The following is a 17,262-nucleotide window of genomic DNA, read 5'->3' on the forward strand; positions in this document are numbered from 1 at the left end:
ACGAAAACTGAGCTAAAACTATATATCTACCTTGCTATTATCATATTTCACTGCCTTATTATCTATTTATTAACATTTAAGAACTTTTTAGAGCTTTAGGACATCGAGAAGTGTGTGTAGAGAGAGGGAGAGAAAAATAAACTCGGTGCGCTCCAGTTGGTGCACTCTAAATCTATCTTGTTTTTCTTATATTTCACCGGTTCATTTTCTTTTGTAACCATTAACTACACACTAGAACCATAAACCATCGATAAATGTGTGTGGAGAGAGAAAAAAACTGACAGCCATGCCAAATAAACAACAAAACAACAAAGTTATCTAATTTGTTCATCTCGGGGTTGCTCTTCAAGTCGCCGGGGCGAGGACGAAACTAAAACTATATACCTATCTTGTTTTCCTCCTATCTCGCTAGTTTATTGTTTCATTTAGCCCTTAACTCTAGCCTAGAACTACATAACATCGGAAAATGCAATATTGTGAAATGTTTTATGACCACTATCCTAATTTTCAACGGGTAACTAAAGTAAAATGTTGCAAAGTCCTTATGGCTTAGTAATTTACTGACATTTTATTATCTATATGTGTTTTTTTTTACTGATTTCATCGTAGAAATTGTAAATAAATTACAATTTTACTATATCTACAGGTCTCCACTTCGCTATTCAAAGAGGAACTAAGGAAATATTTCAGTATTCATAAATCAATATACCTTATAGTTTTCTTCCATTTCAACTTTTCAAACTGTCATTAGAATCACGAAAATAGCCTTGAAAGTCCCAATGACTTCCACAAGAGTCTGTTTACTGCCAGTTACTATAATTTCAAAGTCTACAAACATAAGTTATAGATTTTCAAGGGAGTTTTCCGGCCTCTCCTAGGATCACGAAGACCATTTTTAAATCCCAATGCATCCAGTATTTCTATAAGAACAGACATAAGTACACACGAAAACGAGGGAAGTTGCAAGAGAGAGAGAGAGAGAGAGAGAAAGTTTAATACTGCCTGCGTAATTCGGGGAGGATATTCTCAATAACCAATATAGAAATAAATGATGGAATGCTTAAGAATCACTCCGTTAAAGATTTTTATGCTAAGGTATTTGGCGTGGGAGTGTGAGTCAGTGTGTTACCTGTTTGTCTGTCTGTATAAGGCAAGAGAAGGGTGGAGGTGCAGAGAGAGAGAGAGAGAGAGAGAGAGAGAGAGAGAGAGAGAGAGAGAGAGAGAGAGAGAGAGAGAGAGAGGCTGGCTTTGTCCTGTTGCAGTGAACCCACACGCCACTTTCTTTAACAGTGCTTGGTTTGTATGTATGTATGTATGTATGTATGTATGTATGTATGCATGTATGTTGTGTTCACTCCTTATTCTGCATGTCTCAAATTCTGCTACTACGTATGTTTGCATGTATGCATAGCTGTATTTTGTATTAATCCTTCATTCTACCTGTCTACATTTCTACTTCTGCTTACAATTCGTCCTAGAGAAGATAAAATAATAACTCAATACAAAATTGTGATATTATTAGTTAATCAAAATAATTTTCAGCTTTCTTCCCCTGACAACTTCCAATTAACAGGCCATGCTGGAAGTTATTGGGATTTTCAAGGATGTTTTCGTGATTTTAGTGATAATTTAACAAGAATTCTGCATCATCTAGAGAAAAATATACTTGTAAACCTAATTAATCTTTGTAACCTTTAGAAAATTATATATATATATATATATATATATATATATATATATATATATATATATATATATATATATATATATATATATATATATATATATATATATATATATATATATATATATATATATATATATATATATATATATATATATATATATATATATATATGACATTTTTTTACTTTCCTTTCTCTCTTCCGTTGCATCTTCCCTTATATAAAGTTTCAATGACTCACTCCTCTCTCTCTCTCTCTCTCTCTCTCTCTCTCTCTCTCTCTCCACATACACGCATTTAACGGTCCTGCCTTGAAGAATGACAGCCTTCCTCTCTCTCTCTCTCTCTCTCTCTCTCTCTCTCTCTCTCTCTCTCTCTCTCTCTCTCTCTCTCTTCCTACACACACACACACACACACACACTGCTGATGTCAAGGTAATAATAATGTATCCAAAATGGTCTCTCTCTCTCTCTCTCTCTCTCTCTCTCTCTCTCTCTCTCTCTCTCTCTCTCTCTCTCTCTCTCTCTCTCTCTCTGATTGGAAAATGACTGAAAATACACCATAATGTCTTAGAGAGAGAGAGAGAGAGAGAGAGAGAGAGAGAGAGAGAGAGAGAGAGAGAGAGAGAGAGAGAGAGAGAGAGAGCGTGGGGGCAAGGAACATAATATAACCCGTTCTTTCATCCCACGCTTAGCTTCTAAACTTTCACTTTCGTTCAGCCTAAACCCAAGGAATAGCGTACAAAATAACTCCTTTCTTCTCCTTTACTTCTAATTTTTCAGTTCATCATAGTTATATATTAATTCTTAACCATTTAACAGCCTTGTCGTCTATAATTTTGATGTTTTTTTTAAATACTTGAACTTTGGATATTTGAATTTTGAAACGTTACTTATTTGTTTCATATCATTTTTCTTTGAAGTTTGGATATTTGAATTTGAATTTGATTTTTTAAACGTTAGCTTAACGATTAACTAACTGACTCAAACACCGTAACAAGACTATAGGTGAAGTAACAAATCAAGGAAGTGAATGAAGCAGAGCGGGTTCTTATGCTATGAAGTGAAGCAGTGAAGCAACGGTGAAGCAACACACGACCTTAATCTCTCACACACGCTGAAAAGTCACGCAGATGTTGTCAACCCGCTCAGCATCGCCATCACACGTCAGGAAGCAAACCTTGCTAGTTAGCAATTCAAGGTTACTGCACTTTGGTATTTCCTGCGTGTGTGTGTGTGTGTGTGTGTGTGTGTTTCCTCTAAGCTGGACAAGGGAATAGGTCAGTCAAAATAAACCGTAGCTAAACTAGGAGGAAAGATTTTAAAACATTCTTGATCGCTTTTGTAATATTTCCTAGTTTTAAATCCAACATTGTGTACGTTTGTTATTTCCTCTTGGCTAGAGAAAGGACCAGATCTGACCTCAAATACCTACCACAAATGCCAGAGAACTATACAGTATAAAAACATATAAGAAAATAAGGGAAGCCGCAAGAAGCCATGAAATATACCTATTTATTTTTTTCCACCTCTCATCGCCATCCAGGAAGAGAAAAGATTAGATAATTATCGCTTTTGTAACATCCGCTGGTATTAAGCATAACAAAGGACACGAGTTGGATAAAGGTCACCTCCTCTCATAACCAACACCCGTTTTCTTCGTACTCAAAAGATTTCATGTTTGTGTCCATTTCTTAATTAATAAATCCTAGTGGAAGATTATTCGGGTTTTCTAGTGTTTTCGTGATATTAGTGATAGTTTAACAGGCTGTAGTGGAAGTTATTGAGTTTTCAAGTGATTTCGTGATTTTTTTGTGATAGTTTACAAGGATTTTTATTCATAGCAACTTATAATATAATTTTTTTGGGGTTTACAGGTTGTCTTTATGATTTTAATGATGGTTTAATGAAGATTCTAGACTGTTAACAGGTTAAAATAGGAGTTTTTCGAAGGAGTTTGAAGCGTAAAGCGATAATTTCATGGATTTTACGCTCACAGCAGGCTATGAGAGAAATTTGCTGGGGGTTTCGTGATTGGAAAGAGTTAAACAAGGATTCTACACCTTTTAGCTGGAGAAGAGGTGACTGTTTCCACGAGCAATAAAGAGTTTGCATCAAGAATTCTACACTTTTATCAGGCTGCAATACGAGTCCCAGTGTTTAGTGTAACAGTAATACCCACACACACACACACACAGTACTTCCCCGTGACTCACCTAGCCAAACCCGTCCTGTTACTGCTCACGCGCCTTTCAAATTACTCAAGTGGGCCAGACACATCTCTCTCCCTACCGTTATTATTATTATATATTAAGTAGCTTTTTCCTCATACAATAAAAGTTTTGTTCATATATTAGCTCAAATAGAATTATTTTCGAGTGGATATGATAATGATGCTAATAATAACTTTGTGCATTACTGTGAAGCTTTCAGAGTCTTTCCAAAGTACAATTAAGAAATGAGGATACAGGAGTGAAACAGATGTGTGTGTGTGTGTGTGTGTGTGTGTGTGTGTGTGTGTGTGTGTGTGTAGATATATCAATTTAAATTCAAAGGATAGAACACAAAAAGCTTACAATAAACTAGTCCCTTCAAAAAACACCAATTATAAATGTTTCATCAATCTTATTTAACCCCTACGAAAAATAATTCAATAATAACTACACCGATTATAAACATTTCATCTATTTCTACTTAACTCCTGTGAAAATAAATAAATAAATGAGTAAATGCTAAACACTTTATCTACTTTTATAATTAAGAGTGACAACAAAAACACACATCAACCAGAACTGTCTTTTATTAAACTAAGATGGAGTCAACTAAATCTTTTTTATTTTTATTTCCTTCCTGCATTGTTGTAACGCACTTATTACTGTATTTACTTCATTTATACAAGTGAATTGATAATTTTTTTAGCATATTTTTTTTTTTTTTTTTTTTTTTTACATTTTCTTAGGCGCATCCGTTTGTCTGTCTGTCTGTCTGTCCGTCTTGGCTTGCTTGCTTGCTTGCGTGCTTAACTTGCTTCTATTTTCACCAATTTCTTGAACGCTGTGGAAGGACGCAACTCAGAGAATGTTGGCAATACTTTTCTCTCTCTCATCATTATCTTCACTATTTGGACACGATTCCATCCTGAGTCTTTTTTCTTGCCTTTTCTTCACTGATGTCTCTTCTTGCATTGATTTTGTCATGTTCTGTACACTATTTGATTATCTAAGGCTTGAATTTCCTGTCTCTCGGTTTTTTTTTTCTCTCTCACCAAGACGAGTGGTATTATTCTCATTATTCTGCTTGTTTAGTGTCCTGGTTTTGTATCACCGCCCAAATATGTTTGAGTTTTTTCCCCACAAAATATAGATAATTTCCTTACATTCTGCAAAATTTCTCAAAACACCAAATTTACCTCATTCGCTTTCACTCTCTCTCTCTCTCTCATCTTTCGCTCACACTTAAAAGGAATTTACAAACACACATACTTCTTATTTCTCATTCTTTTGTAGACGCAATGAAATTTTTTTTGTTTTACTCTTCTTAAAACAACACTTTTCTCACAGCAACTCAAGATAATGTAAAAAAAAGAAGAATGGTTCACAAAGAAGGGACTTTTCAGCACTTTTTACAATGTTACAAATGTCTTTTTAATGTTTCTTTGTCTTGTCCTGTCCATCCTTCCTTCACTTTACTTTCTTTGCTTCTCCTGGACGCTCCTTCAACCACACAGCCTCTCCTGGAAAGACTCACAGCAACCTATCCAGAAACAAAACGAACACAAACTAAATTATTTTCCATCGCTGGTGAACGAACGAACGAAAAAAAAAATTAACGTATTTCCTTCGGCACAAAGTTAAGACGAATTCTCTCTCTCTCTCTCTCTCTCTCTCTCTCTCTCTCACTATCTGGCATTTATTCTCCATCACAGGCCAGGCAGCAGCGCTTTCTATATATGCACACATGCACACAAACATACACACACGTACAGTCATGTGTGTGTGTGTGTGTGTGTGCGTGTGGCCACCGCCCTGAGTCACACAACAGTTCTCGTCAAAGTTGTGTTTTTTTTCTCTCCACATTTATTCACTAAAAATAATTGTAAACTTATTTGCCTTTTGCTTGCCAGAAACATGAAGTCTCATATTCTTTTTGTTAACAAGAAAGTAAAATTACGTTTCCTTTTTAAAAATTTGTACATGAATTGGTTTCTTTAACGTGAAAATGACACAAATTCTAATGTTTTCCTGTTTTCAGAAATTCATCGATGAATTTCGTATACATGAAGTTAACACAAACTGTAACATTTCTATCTCTGTAAATTTGAAAATAATATAAATTATAGTCTCTATTTCCATAATTTTTAAAGTAACACAGATTGTAATGTTTATATTTCCACAAACTTGAAAGCAACACAAATTGTAACATTTTGTTTTTCCGTAAATTGATGCATTAGTAAATTTCAACAAAACTGAACCACAAAATTCAAATTTTTCCAAGCCAATACTGAAACTGATGAATTTCATAAACATGAAAGCATCACAACTTAACATTCCTCTTTCTGTAAATTTGAAAAAAATAAATAAAAAATAAAATAAATAAATAAATAGAATTAAAGGGTTATGTTTTCTCACTGATTCATGAGTCTGCAAATTTCAACAAAACTGAAGATACAATTCAAATTTTCCAAGCCAATGTTGATGAATCAATGAATTTCTTAAACATGAAAGTAAACACAAAACAGAATTTTGTTTTTTCATAAATTGATGAATTTGTAAATTTCAACAAAACTAAAGACACAATTCAAGATTTTCCAAGCCAATGTTGCCGGATGGAGTGTCGGTGTGTGGCATCCAATATTTGCCGGCGTTCAGTCACTTTCTACCAAACACTTCGGCGACACCACACCGTTTGAGCTTCACTTGTTCATACAGACGTACAAACTTGCAGCGGCAGCGGCAGCAAAACGTAACAGGTGGAACTTTACCAAAAAAAATAAAAAAAATAAAAAATAAATAAAATAAATAAAAAAAAAATAAATAAAAAAAAAAAAAAAAATAATAATAATAATAATAATAATTAGCACAAAAATAAATAAATAAAACAGAAATAAACATAACTCACAATCTCACATATATTTGCATCAAAACACCAAAAAAAAAGCAAATACAGAAAAAAAATTAAAAACGAATGCAAAAAAAATTTTCCTACAAAACATAAAAAAAAAAAAAAAAAACAGTAGTATTAATCTTAAGTCCTATAAACAATATTACACAACAAATGGAGCAGCCAGGCCAGGACTGCGACGGCCGCGAGGAACAAACAAAACACTGACACTGGGAACACGAGTCACAGTGGTAAACAAACAAGAACAATTACAAGTCTGCCCTGCTCCCTTCACTATTGGTTGGCTGAGAATACACCAACAAAATTACAGGTAAAAATTAACCATAAGAAAAACAGTAATTAAAAAAAAAAAAAAAAAAAAAAAAGAGAGAGAATCATAATAAAAAAAATATATGTACTCGCACTCACTTCCTTAAAAAAAAAAAAAAAAAAGCTTAGGGTTACACACACTCTCTCACTCGTCCTTTCACACACACACTCACTCAAAAGCAAATAAAAAACACAACAATAATAATAATAATAATAATAATAATAATAATAATAATAATAATAATCAAACTTGCAAATTATATTAAGCCATTGAGTCTTCTTCCCCAGGAGGTGTGAGGGGAGGTGAGGGCAGGGGGAGGGGGGCATCTGGGGTATATTTGTACATTGCTTGCACTGTGTATGGGGCCAGGGGAGGGGAGGGCAGGGAGGGGTGATGGCGGCGGCGGTAGCAGCGGTCTGTCTATTCAGCTCTTGATGGAATGAATGCCGAGCAGTCACCTGGGGGAGAAAGAGAGAAAGAATGAGTGTGAGTGAGTGTGAGAAGGAGAGCTGGTGAGATGGTGAGGGTGGTATGGTTAATTAAGACTATGGCACACACACACACACACAAAAGGAAGATAAGGCCAGAAAGACAAACAGACACATGACAAAACATGCACATAGACATATAAACAGACAGACAGACACACACTCACAGTCAGTGCTGCGATGGCCGGGCTATTCAGTGTGATGGCGACGTGGACTCCCGTGAACCTGGTGGGCCAGGGGGACCAGTGGGCGGCGACGCACGGCCCCCACTGACGGGCACGCTGGGGGCCATGTGGGGGGGCGGGGGGGATGCCAGGACCCACGTGGCTGGTGGGTGGGGGGCCGGAAGGCATGGAGTCGTGGGTGGTGGAGTGGACAGGGACGTAGTATGGGGCGGTGCCATTGACGCCGCCCTCACTGTAGTTACCCATGAAGTACTCCTTGTTGACACAGTTCCGCAGCGCATCAGGGATGCGGCCGATGATGGCGCGCCGGATCTCACTTGCCGCCATCTCCCGCAGCTCATTGCTTGAGGCATCGGAGTAGTAGGCAGCGTGTGGAGTACAAATCAGGTTGGGGGCCTCCTTCAGTGGACCTGCAGTGAGGAAAATGGGTCAGTAAGCTGCTGTGTTTGGGATGGTTAGCCAGTGTCTCTTTAGGTGCTTTGTTTGGATTGAATGGCTGGATATAGGACTGTGTGTCTCTCTAGGGAGGAGGCATCAGTGAGGTGCTGTGTTGAGGGTGGTTAGCCAGGATTGTCTCCCTTTAGGGTCCTGTGTTTGGATGACAGCGTTGGGTATAGCATTGTGTGAAGGTGGTGTGCTTGGACTAAATGGCTGTGTGTGTTTGTATGTGGGGTGCTGTCAGAAGTGGATAGGTAGACCTGTCTTGTGGTCCCTATATGTCTGTGTATGTTTATCATTGTCTGTCTGGCTTTCTCTTTCAAATTTTGGCTGTGTTTGGTTTGTAAATCCTCCATCATTGTATATTTCTCATCCTTACCTATCTTGGTTTCTTTATATATATATATATATATATATATATATATATATATATATATATATATATACATATATATATATATATATATATATATATATATATATATATATATATATATATATATATATATATATATATATATATATATATATATTATCTCTCTCTCTCTCCCCAGACTACACTTCCAAATTTTCATGTTTCTTTCCTCTACACCTCCTCTTTCTCTCCCTTATTTCCCTTCTTCTCCACATCCTCCCCTCTCCCCATCACCACCCACAGCCCTACACTCACCCTGGAAAGGATTGTATGGCTCGTTCTCATGCACGTCGAGTGCTGCGGCCCTGATCCTGCCTTCCTTCAGAGCAGAGGCCAAAGCATTCTCGTCCACAAGGGCCCCTCGCGCTGTGTTCACCAGGAAGGCTCCAGGACGCATCTGTAGGGAAGTGGTTGGTGATTGATGGGATCTGGTTAAGGTGTGCTGTCTATCTATTTATCTGTCCTTTTTTCATATATAGGAGGGACATCAGCCAAAGCAAACGAGTGCCTGCAGGTGAATAAAAGAGTGAATGAGTGATTGGTACCTGTTTGATGGTGAAGTCATTAATGAGGTGGTTGTTGTGCTCGTTGAGGGAACAGTGTAAGGAGACACAGTCACTTCTGTACAGCAGGTCCTGCAGGGTGTACACTCTGGTGATGCCCAAGCTCTTCTCAATGCCGTCTGACAGGTACGGGTCATAGAAGGTCACGTTGAATCCAAACGCCTTGGCCCTCAGTGCCACTGCCGACCCAATGCGACCTGCACACAAGTAATGGGTTAGGTCATCTCAGCTCACCACTGTTTTCATTCATTCATTTTCCTGTCATCATTTTTTTTCTTTCTGCATTAGTGCCACTGCAGACCCAATGCAGAATAAAAAGATCATTAACTAATCTTTAGCAAAGTTCAAATTCACCATTCTAACCAGCATTTTCATACTTGAACTGCCCAAAAACTTAATAATCATACAAGAAACATTAACAGCAATACAAAATGCAATAGGTAACAGGTGTTGTTTATCTCTGATATATAATTATGCCTGGTGAGACAAGTGGCAGCACAACTGTACTTCATCAAACTGAGACTCACCAGACACAGGGACCAATGACACCACTTTACAACCTTTACACTTTCATTCTCTGCTTATCTATTATATTTTACTGCAATGCCACATGTAGACCAGCTGAATTCTTGCAGCTTCCCTCATTTTCTTAGGTACACACACACACACACACACACACTAAAAAGCATGACAGATACAGGAAACATCAACTGAAGGAAGATTATATAAAATTAAACCAACAAAACATTCAGACATTCAGCCCCACATGGACAGACACACACACAGACACTCACCCAGACCCACAATGCCCAGCGTGTCGTCTCGTATCCGTGCACAGCCCTGGGCCGCCTCTCGCACCTGTAGCAGTGAAGAAATGACAGAGGAGATGGTGAGTGAAGGGCAGAGAGGGATGGGGGCCAGTGGTGGTGGTGGTCGTGGTGGTGGTGGAAGGGGGACTGTCTTTCGTTTCATTTATAGTCTGTGTTTTAGGGATTTTTTTGTTTTTGTTTTTGTTTTCTATATTTTGTGTTGCTTTAGTTTTCTAGGCAGTTTGTGTTGTTTTGTTTTTCTAAGAATGTTTGCGTGTGTTTTGTTGTTTTAACTTTTTGTTGTATTGTTTTCTTATGTTTTGTGTTCTATTTTAATTATTTAGTGCTTGATTTGTGTTCTTGTGCAACAATGTTCTTTAATCTTTTCCCATCTTCATTTGTCACGTGAAGATAACAAATATGAGTTCTTTGAAAATACCAAGAGAGTTCTGTTTAATATTTGTGTTACGTAAAGTGCAGGAGACTGTTTTACTAAGTGATGTAGCATTTCATAAAGTGTTGAATGTTTTATTAAGTAAGTTTCATAAAGTGTAGAAGTGTTTTATAAGTATTGAAGACCATTTATTTGTAGTGTCTCATAAAGTGCTGAGGAGTGTTGCAGTGCTGTTCTGTCTCTGGGAAGTGTTTGGGGTAGCTAGGAATGTTTGGGGTGATCTCATGGGATTTAGACACAGGACAGACATTTACAAGGAAGGAAGGAAGGGAGAGGAAGGGAGAGGAAGGGAAGGGAAGGGAAGGGAAGGGAAGGGAAGGGAAGGGAAGGGAAGGAGAGGAGAGGAAAGGAGAGGAGAGGAGAGGAGAGGAGAGGAGAGGAGAGGAGAGGGAAGGGATGGGAAAGGAAGGGAAAGAAAATGAGGGAAAAAAGAATGAAGAGAAATAAAGAAACGAAGGAACAATGATATGAAGGATAGGGAAGGGAAAGAAAAAAAAGAAAGGGAGGAAAAAGGGAGAGAAGGAAAGAAAAAACAGCAAGAAAAGAAAGAAACAAAGAAATGAAAGAAAAAGACAGAAAAATAAAGACAAGCCAAAGAAAAGAGCAGACAGACAGACAGAAAGAAAACAGATACAGCACTAAATACAACAACATACATAGCCAGAGAGAATAGAATAGAGAAGAAGAAGAAAGAAATAGAACATCAGACAAAAGTCATTCACTACACACACTTTACTGAGAAAACTAAAACTATAAGAGGATCGAAGACAACTATTGACGACTGAAGACTACAAAACAAGTGACAGTCTACACTACATTAGACAAATATATAAAAAAAGGTGCAGAATAGATAAAAAGGGGTAAAAACTAAAAATAGGGGATGGAGACACAAAAATGAAGGAGGGAATAGGAGGGGAGGGAATAAAACAAAACACACTGAGGGGAGAGGTAGGGAGAGGGAAGGAACACGAGTAATACGTAAAACAATAATATTAGTGAGTATTAAACCAATTTGTGTGTGAAAGTAACAGTGATTTTTGCGCCAGAAGCCTTGAGTGGGAGTCAGAAGGGGTGAAAAGTGAGAGGAAAGGAAAGGAGAGAGAGAGAGAGAGAGAGAGAGAGAGAGAGAGAGAGAGAGAGAGAGAGAGAGAGAGAGAGAGAGAGAGAGAGAGAGAGAGAGAGAGAGAGAGAGAGAGAGAGAGAGAGAGAGAGAGAGAGAGAGAGAGAGAGAGAGAGGAGAGTAGAGAAATGTGAAGAAAGAACAGAAGAGAGAAAACATGGGAAGAGAAGAGAAGAGAAGAGAAGAGAAGAGAAGAGAAGAGAAGAGAAGATGAGAGGAGAGCAGAAAGAAGAGGAGAGATAAGAGAAAGAGAGAACGGAATAGAAGGGAGGGGAAGAGGTGAAGAGATGGTTAGTATTGAGAAAAAGAGATGGGTGAAGATAAACACAGAGAGATAGAGAGAGCCACAGAGACAGAGGCACATAGAAAGAGAAGAACAGAGAGAAACACAGATAGAGAGAGAAACAGACACAGATAGAGAGATAAAAACAAACATGAGACAGAGACAGCTAAATATAGACAGATAGGCAGAGAAAGAAAATAGATACAGATATAAACAAATAAAGAGAGAAGGAAAACAAAGACAGAGAAACAGATCAGTGCAGAGAAAGATAGAAAAAAACAGATAGATAAAGAGACAGATATAGCTAGACAGACAGCAGAGAACAGCGGCAGTACTAACAGGCACAAAATCACTGGTTCACACACTAATCATCATCACCTCCCACACCTGCTCTGGACCGGTAAACTTCTTCCCTTCCCGCACCATGTTTGCCAGCCAGTAGGTGCGGCGGTAAAGATTCAAAATTAAGCACATTGTAGTGTCTGCCACCTCCTCCACGCCATACCCAGGCACGTTACACACCGCTATGCCCAGCTCTCCCGCCGCCTGTGGATGGAAGTGAGGTGAGGTTAGGTGAGGTGAGGTACAGTCTGTGGACGAAACATTAGGTTAGGTTACACATTGATGGAAAAAGGTACAAGGATGTGCAGGTATTGATAGGTTTGGGTTATATTAGATTAGATTACAGCCTGTGGGGTAGAATAGGTTTGGTTGCAGCCTGTGGGGAGAAAAGTTAGGTTAGGTTAATATGAGATCTATTCCTCTTTTAATCAATGATACTGCATCACACTCACTCTCTCTTTCTCTCTCTCTCTCTCTCCTCTCTCTCTCTCTCTCTCTCTCTCTCTCTCTCTCTCTCTCTCTCTCTCTCTCATTTCCTCATACAATCAATAATAATAACAACAGTGATAAAAATAATAATAATAGTAATACAACACATCTATTCATACTTCAGTCAGCTTCTCTCTCTCTCTCTCTCTCTCTCTCTCTCTCTCTCTCTCTCTCTCTCTCTCTCTCTCTCTCTCTCTCTTCTCTTCTCTTCTCTTCTTTCTCCCTCTCTCTCTCTCCTTTCCTCGTACAATCAATAATGACAACACAACAAACAGCTCTTCACTTCTTGCTACCAATCTCTCCCTCCCTCTCCCAGCCTCTCCCTGGCCTGAGCCATGAGGGAATAATTCAAACTATGCCAAAACTCCTGCTATTGGGAAGACTCGAGCAATCAACTTGCAGAATTATCAACTTTGGGCTCCCAAGAAAAACTTTTTAACTTGACAAAGCTTTCGCCGGCACAGACTTTCCTTAAAATGACTCAAAGTTGCCGACACCACCGCCGCCGCCACCACCAACTTGTGACATCTCTGCCCCAAACCTACCAAGCCTGCACACACCTTTTTTTAATTAAGACTTTTGACCTCCTGCCTGCCTGCCTGCCTGCCTGTGTGTGTGTTGGAGGAGTAAGGAGGGGGACGAGGGGAAAAGGGGACATCTTGATACAGTAAGGGGAGAGGACACAGGGGCATGAGGGAATAGAGCCTTATGGATACAGGGACATAAAGACATAGAGAACATATTGACACAGTAAGGAAGGAAAGGAAGAACATACAATGACACAGGGAACTCAGGACAAAAGTAAGGGTGCATAGGGACATTTCAGAGTACAGAGGGGCATTTCAGCTATCACCCACCTTGACATCCACATTATCTATGCCACTACCAATGCGAACGATGACCTTGAGAGCCTTGAACTTCTCCAGGTCCTCCTTCGTCAGTGTTATTGTGTGCCACATCAACGCCCCCACCGCCTCATTTAACACCTGATGTAGTAGTTGGGGTTGTAGTAGTAGTGGTGGTGGCGGGTGTGGTACGGCAGTAGGCAGAGGAGTGGTGGTGGTGGTGGTGGTTGTTGTGGAAACAGTAGGAGTCATACCACCACACCAGCAATAGTTGTTGTTGTTGTTGTGATGAGGTAGTGGTTGTTGTTGTAGTACCAGACCAGGATGAGTAGCAGTGGTTGTTGCAGTTGTTGTAGTTGTTTTGGTTATAGTAGTTGCACCATTGTTGGAGTTGCAGTAGTAGTAGTAGTAGTAGTAGCAGTTGTTGTTGTAGTTGTTGTTGCAGCCACACAGCAGCAAGGGAAGGAATAGAAACAATAATTAGAATAGGAATGGGAATAAATAGCAGCAATATTAAACTTGAAATATAACAATGATAACAAATAATTATAACAAGAATACTGACTAAGAGCTACAAAAAGAAGAAAAAGAAAAAGAGAAAACTAAAAAAAAGATATAACAAGAACAAAGATGAGAGAGAGAGAGAGAGAGAGAGAGAGAGAGAGAGAGAGAGAGAGAGAGAGAGAGAGAGAGAGAGAGAGAGAGAGAGAGAGAGAGAGAGAGAGAGAGAGAGAGAGAGAGAGAACCAAAAGAGGAATAAAAATAAAAGTTAACCATACAACAAAAAAAATAGAAGTAGGAAAGAGAGATAGAGAGGGAGAGGAGGAAACAGAGAGAGGGGAAAAAGAGAGGGAGAGTGTGTCAATACAAACATGAAATGAAGAAGAGGGTTCCACTCAGGCAATGGAATATGAGGGGAGAGAAACTTTTGATAACTGTGCAGGGAACTTGTGATGAGAGAGAGAGAGAGAGAGAGAGAGAGAGAGAGAGAGAGAGAGAGAGAGAGAGAGAGAGAGAGAGAGAGAGAGAGAGAGAGAGAGAGAGAGAGAGAGAGAGAGAGAGAGAGTGTAAAGGAAGGAAGGAAGAAAGGAAAGTAGAGAGGAATAAGGGATTGGAAAAAGGACAAGGAGATAAACAAAAGAAAAATAGAGAAACATAAAATAGAAAAAAAGAAGACAAAGCAAATGAACCCCCCAAAAAAAATCAATAAAAGAGAAAATAGAAGAGAAACAAGAAATAAAAAAAATAGATAAAACAGAAAACTGAAAGGAGAGTAACTAAAAAAGACAAACAAAACAAAATAAGAACAAACAAGAATTAGCCAAAAATTAGACAATAAATAAAGAACTAAGGAGGAGGAGGAAGAGTAATAGTTTGGGCGGTTGTGGAAAAAAACTTGTCTCAGAATAAACTCATGTAAAACTTTTTGAGTTGAATTATGAGTGTATCAGAGTATAGACGACATGACACAACACAACACAATACCAGCCAGCAGGAGGAGGAGGAGGAGGGGAAGGACATGACTGTGAATGGGAACAGGAGAGGAAAGAAAAGAAAAATAAGGAAAATGAGAACATAATGAATTTATTGATAAGAAAAGAACAGAGGAAAATGTTATCTGTAAATAAAGGAAAAAACTGAGTCAACTATAAAGAATTTTATTGTAAAGATAGTGAAAAATAAAACTGTATCTCTGTATCTGGATGTCTCAGATTAGGTTGGGTAAGGTAAGGCTAGGTTAAGTTACATTAGGCTAAGTCAGGTTAAGTTTGGTAAGGTAAGGCCAGGTGCGACAAAACAAGGGTGGAAGGAAAAGGTCACCTTTTCGTGTATCTCTGAGGTGGACTGAGCATCGCAGAAGGCTACGGTGGCCACGTCCTTGAGGATGGGCATCTCTATGGCACAGTCACGGCCGTCCAGCAGGGCCACCAGGGGCCGCGCGTGCATCCCAGGGCCATTGGGGATGGGCGGCCGGATGTTGTCCAGCCGGGGCCGCTTGTTGGAGGCCAGCATGGCGGCAGGGACTGTCTGGGGGACTGGGAACTGGCGGTCAGCCCCAACAACACCAGGGGGCTTGTCCATGCACCCCGCTGCCAGGACTTCACGACCTGGAAGAAGGCGGCGACCCTCGGTACTGATCCATCATGGCCTACACGCAAGCTGCACGTGGGGAACAGTAACTCATGCACCGACACTCCACCACCACAACACCACAACACCACAAAACCACACATCACTCAGCCACACTTATGGGGGTATATGCACTGGCTGGCTAAACTGGTACAACTAAACTAGAGCTAAATTCATACATCTACATTAGCCAAGCATACATACCTACTGTACTCTAGCCTAACCTAACCTGCTCTATGCATCTAATGTACTCCAGCCTATTTTAACCTGACATACACCTACTCTAGTCAACTTAACCAAACCTAACCTCATCTACACACCTACCCTAACCTAATCTAGTCTAGTCTAACCTACTCTACACGCATACCATAATTGAGCCTAGCCTAAACTAACCCAAATAAATGTACACATCTGACCTAATGAAAATTAAATCCAGCCTAACCTACTCTATAATACTTTTGACAACCTGACCTAATCCAACCCTGCACACCTAATCTACACTTTTCCTTGTCTATCCTAACCTAACATGTGCCACAAATTTACCCTAGCTTAGCCTAACCTACATGACCACAACCTACACACCCACCCTAACCTGCCCTAAATAATAATAAAATGAACCTAAATAATTATGACCATAAATAATGATAAAATTACCCTAGATAATAAAATATAGCCCTAAATAATAAAATGGTCTTAAATAACAATTAAATACTTTTAAAAATAATAAAAGTATCTGTGAATAACAATAAATGGCCAGCAAATAACAATAAATGGCCAAAAAATAACTAATATTTTCATGAATATAATTTTACTCTATTCTCTGAGAAATGAAATAAAAAAGCAATAAATAAATAAAATCAATAATTACTTTAAAGTGAATTACATAAAATAACAAATAACAAGAAAAATTAAGTTATATATAAACTTCCAATAATATTAACCTAACATAAACTAAACATTCCCTAACTTAACCTAACCTGACCTGACCTGCCCCAGTGAGGTCACAAGGTCAACTTACCTAAATTTTGGTTGTGTTGAGGGTGGGGATTGGTTTCTGGGCGCTGAACTAAGTTAGCAGAATTTCATCTGGAAAAGACAATGATAGATAAGTAGATTGTTACATTGATAGATAGAAAGGTAGATAAATAGATAGATAGATAATAAATAAGTAAATAAAGAATAACATAAATGAATAAGATAACAAATGCATTGTTAAATATATGAATGGTGCTCTCTCCTCCTCTCTCTCCTCTCTCTCTCTCTCTCTCTCTCTCTCTCTCTCTCTCTCTCTCTCTCTCTCTCTCTCTCCATTTGATTCTACTTTATATATATATATATATATATATTATATATATATATATATATATATATATATATATATATATATATATATATATATATATATATATATATATATATCTTCCATTTCTTTCTTTGATCCTCCTCCTCCTCTTCCTCTCATTATCATGCATAGAGCAACACTTATGAATTAATGTCCCAGCAATCAATAGAGTTATAATCTCTCTCTCTCTCTCTCTCTCTCTCTCTCTCTCTCTCTCTCTCTCTCTCTCTCTCTAGCTATTCAT

General features: G+C 38.5%; 2 protein-coding genes across 2 annotated transcripts in view; both read right to left on the reverse strand.

Annotated features, from left to right (window-relative positions):
- Positions 1 to 17,262, reverse strand: part of LOC135094592 (THO complex subunit 3-like) — a 90,398-nt gene that overhangs the window by 5,932 nt on the left and 67,204 nt on the right. The window lies entirely within an intron of this gene.
- LOC135094698 (C-terminal-binding protein-like) overlaps positions 7,432 to 17,262 on the reverse strand; it is a 26,432-nt gene continuing 16,601 nt past the window's right edge. The window contains 10 exon segments of the mRNA XM_063995016.1: positions 7,432 to 7,573; positions 7,771 to 7,910; positions 7,912 to 8,198; positions 8,897 to 9,038; positions 9,187 to 9,401; positions 9,999 to 10,062; positions 12,258 to 12,416; positions 13,559 to 13,687; positions 15,368 to 15,654; positions 16,695 to 16,762. Coding sequence (XP_063851086.1) covers positions 7,797 to 7,910; positions 7,912 to 8,198; positions 8,897 to 9,038; positions 9,187 to 9,401; positions 9,999 to 10,062; positions 12,258 to 12,416; positions 13,559 to 13,687; positions 15,368 to 15,628 — 1,371 coding nt within the window. The 5' untranslated portion in view covers positions 15,629 to 15,654; positions 16,695 to 16,762 and the 3' untranslated portion in view covers positions 7,432 to 7,573; positions 7,771 to 7,796.

The sequence above is a fragment of the Scylla paramamosain genome, chromosome 46, assembly GCF_035594125.1.
Source record: "Scylla paramamosain isolate STU-SP2022 chromosome 46, ASM3559412v1, whole genome shotgun sequence".
NCBI lineage: Eukaryota > Metazoa > Arthropoda > Malacostraca > Decapoda > Portunidae > Scylla > Scylla paramamosain.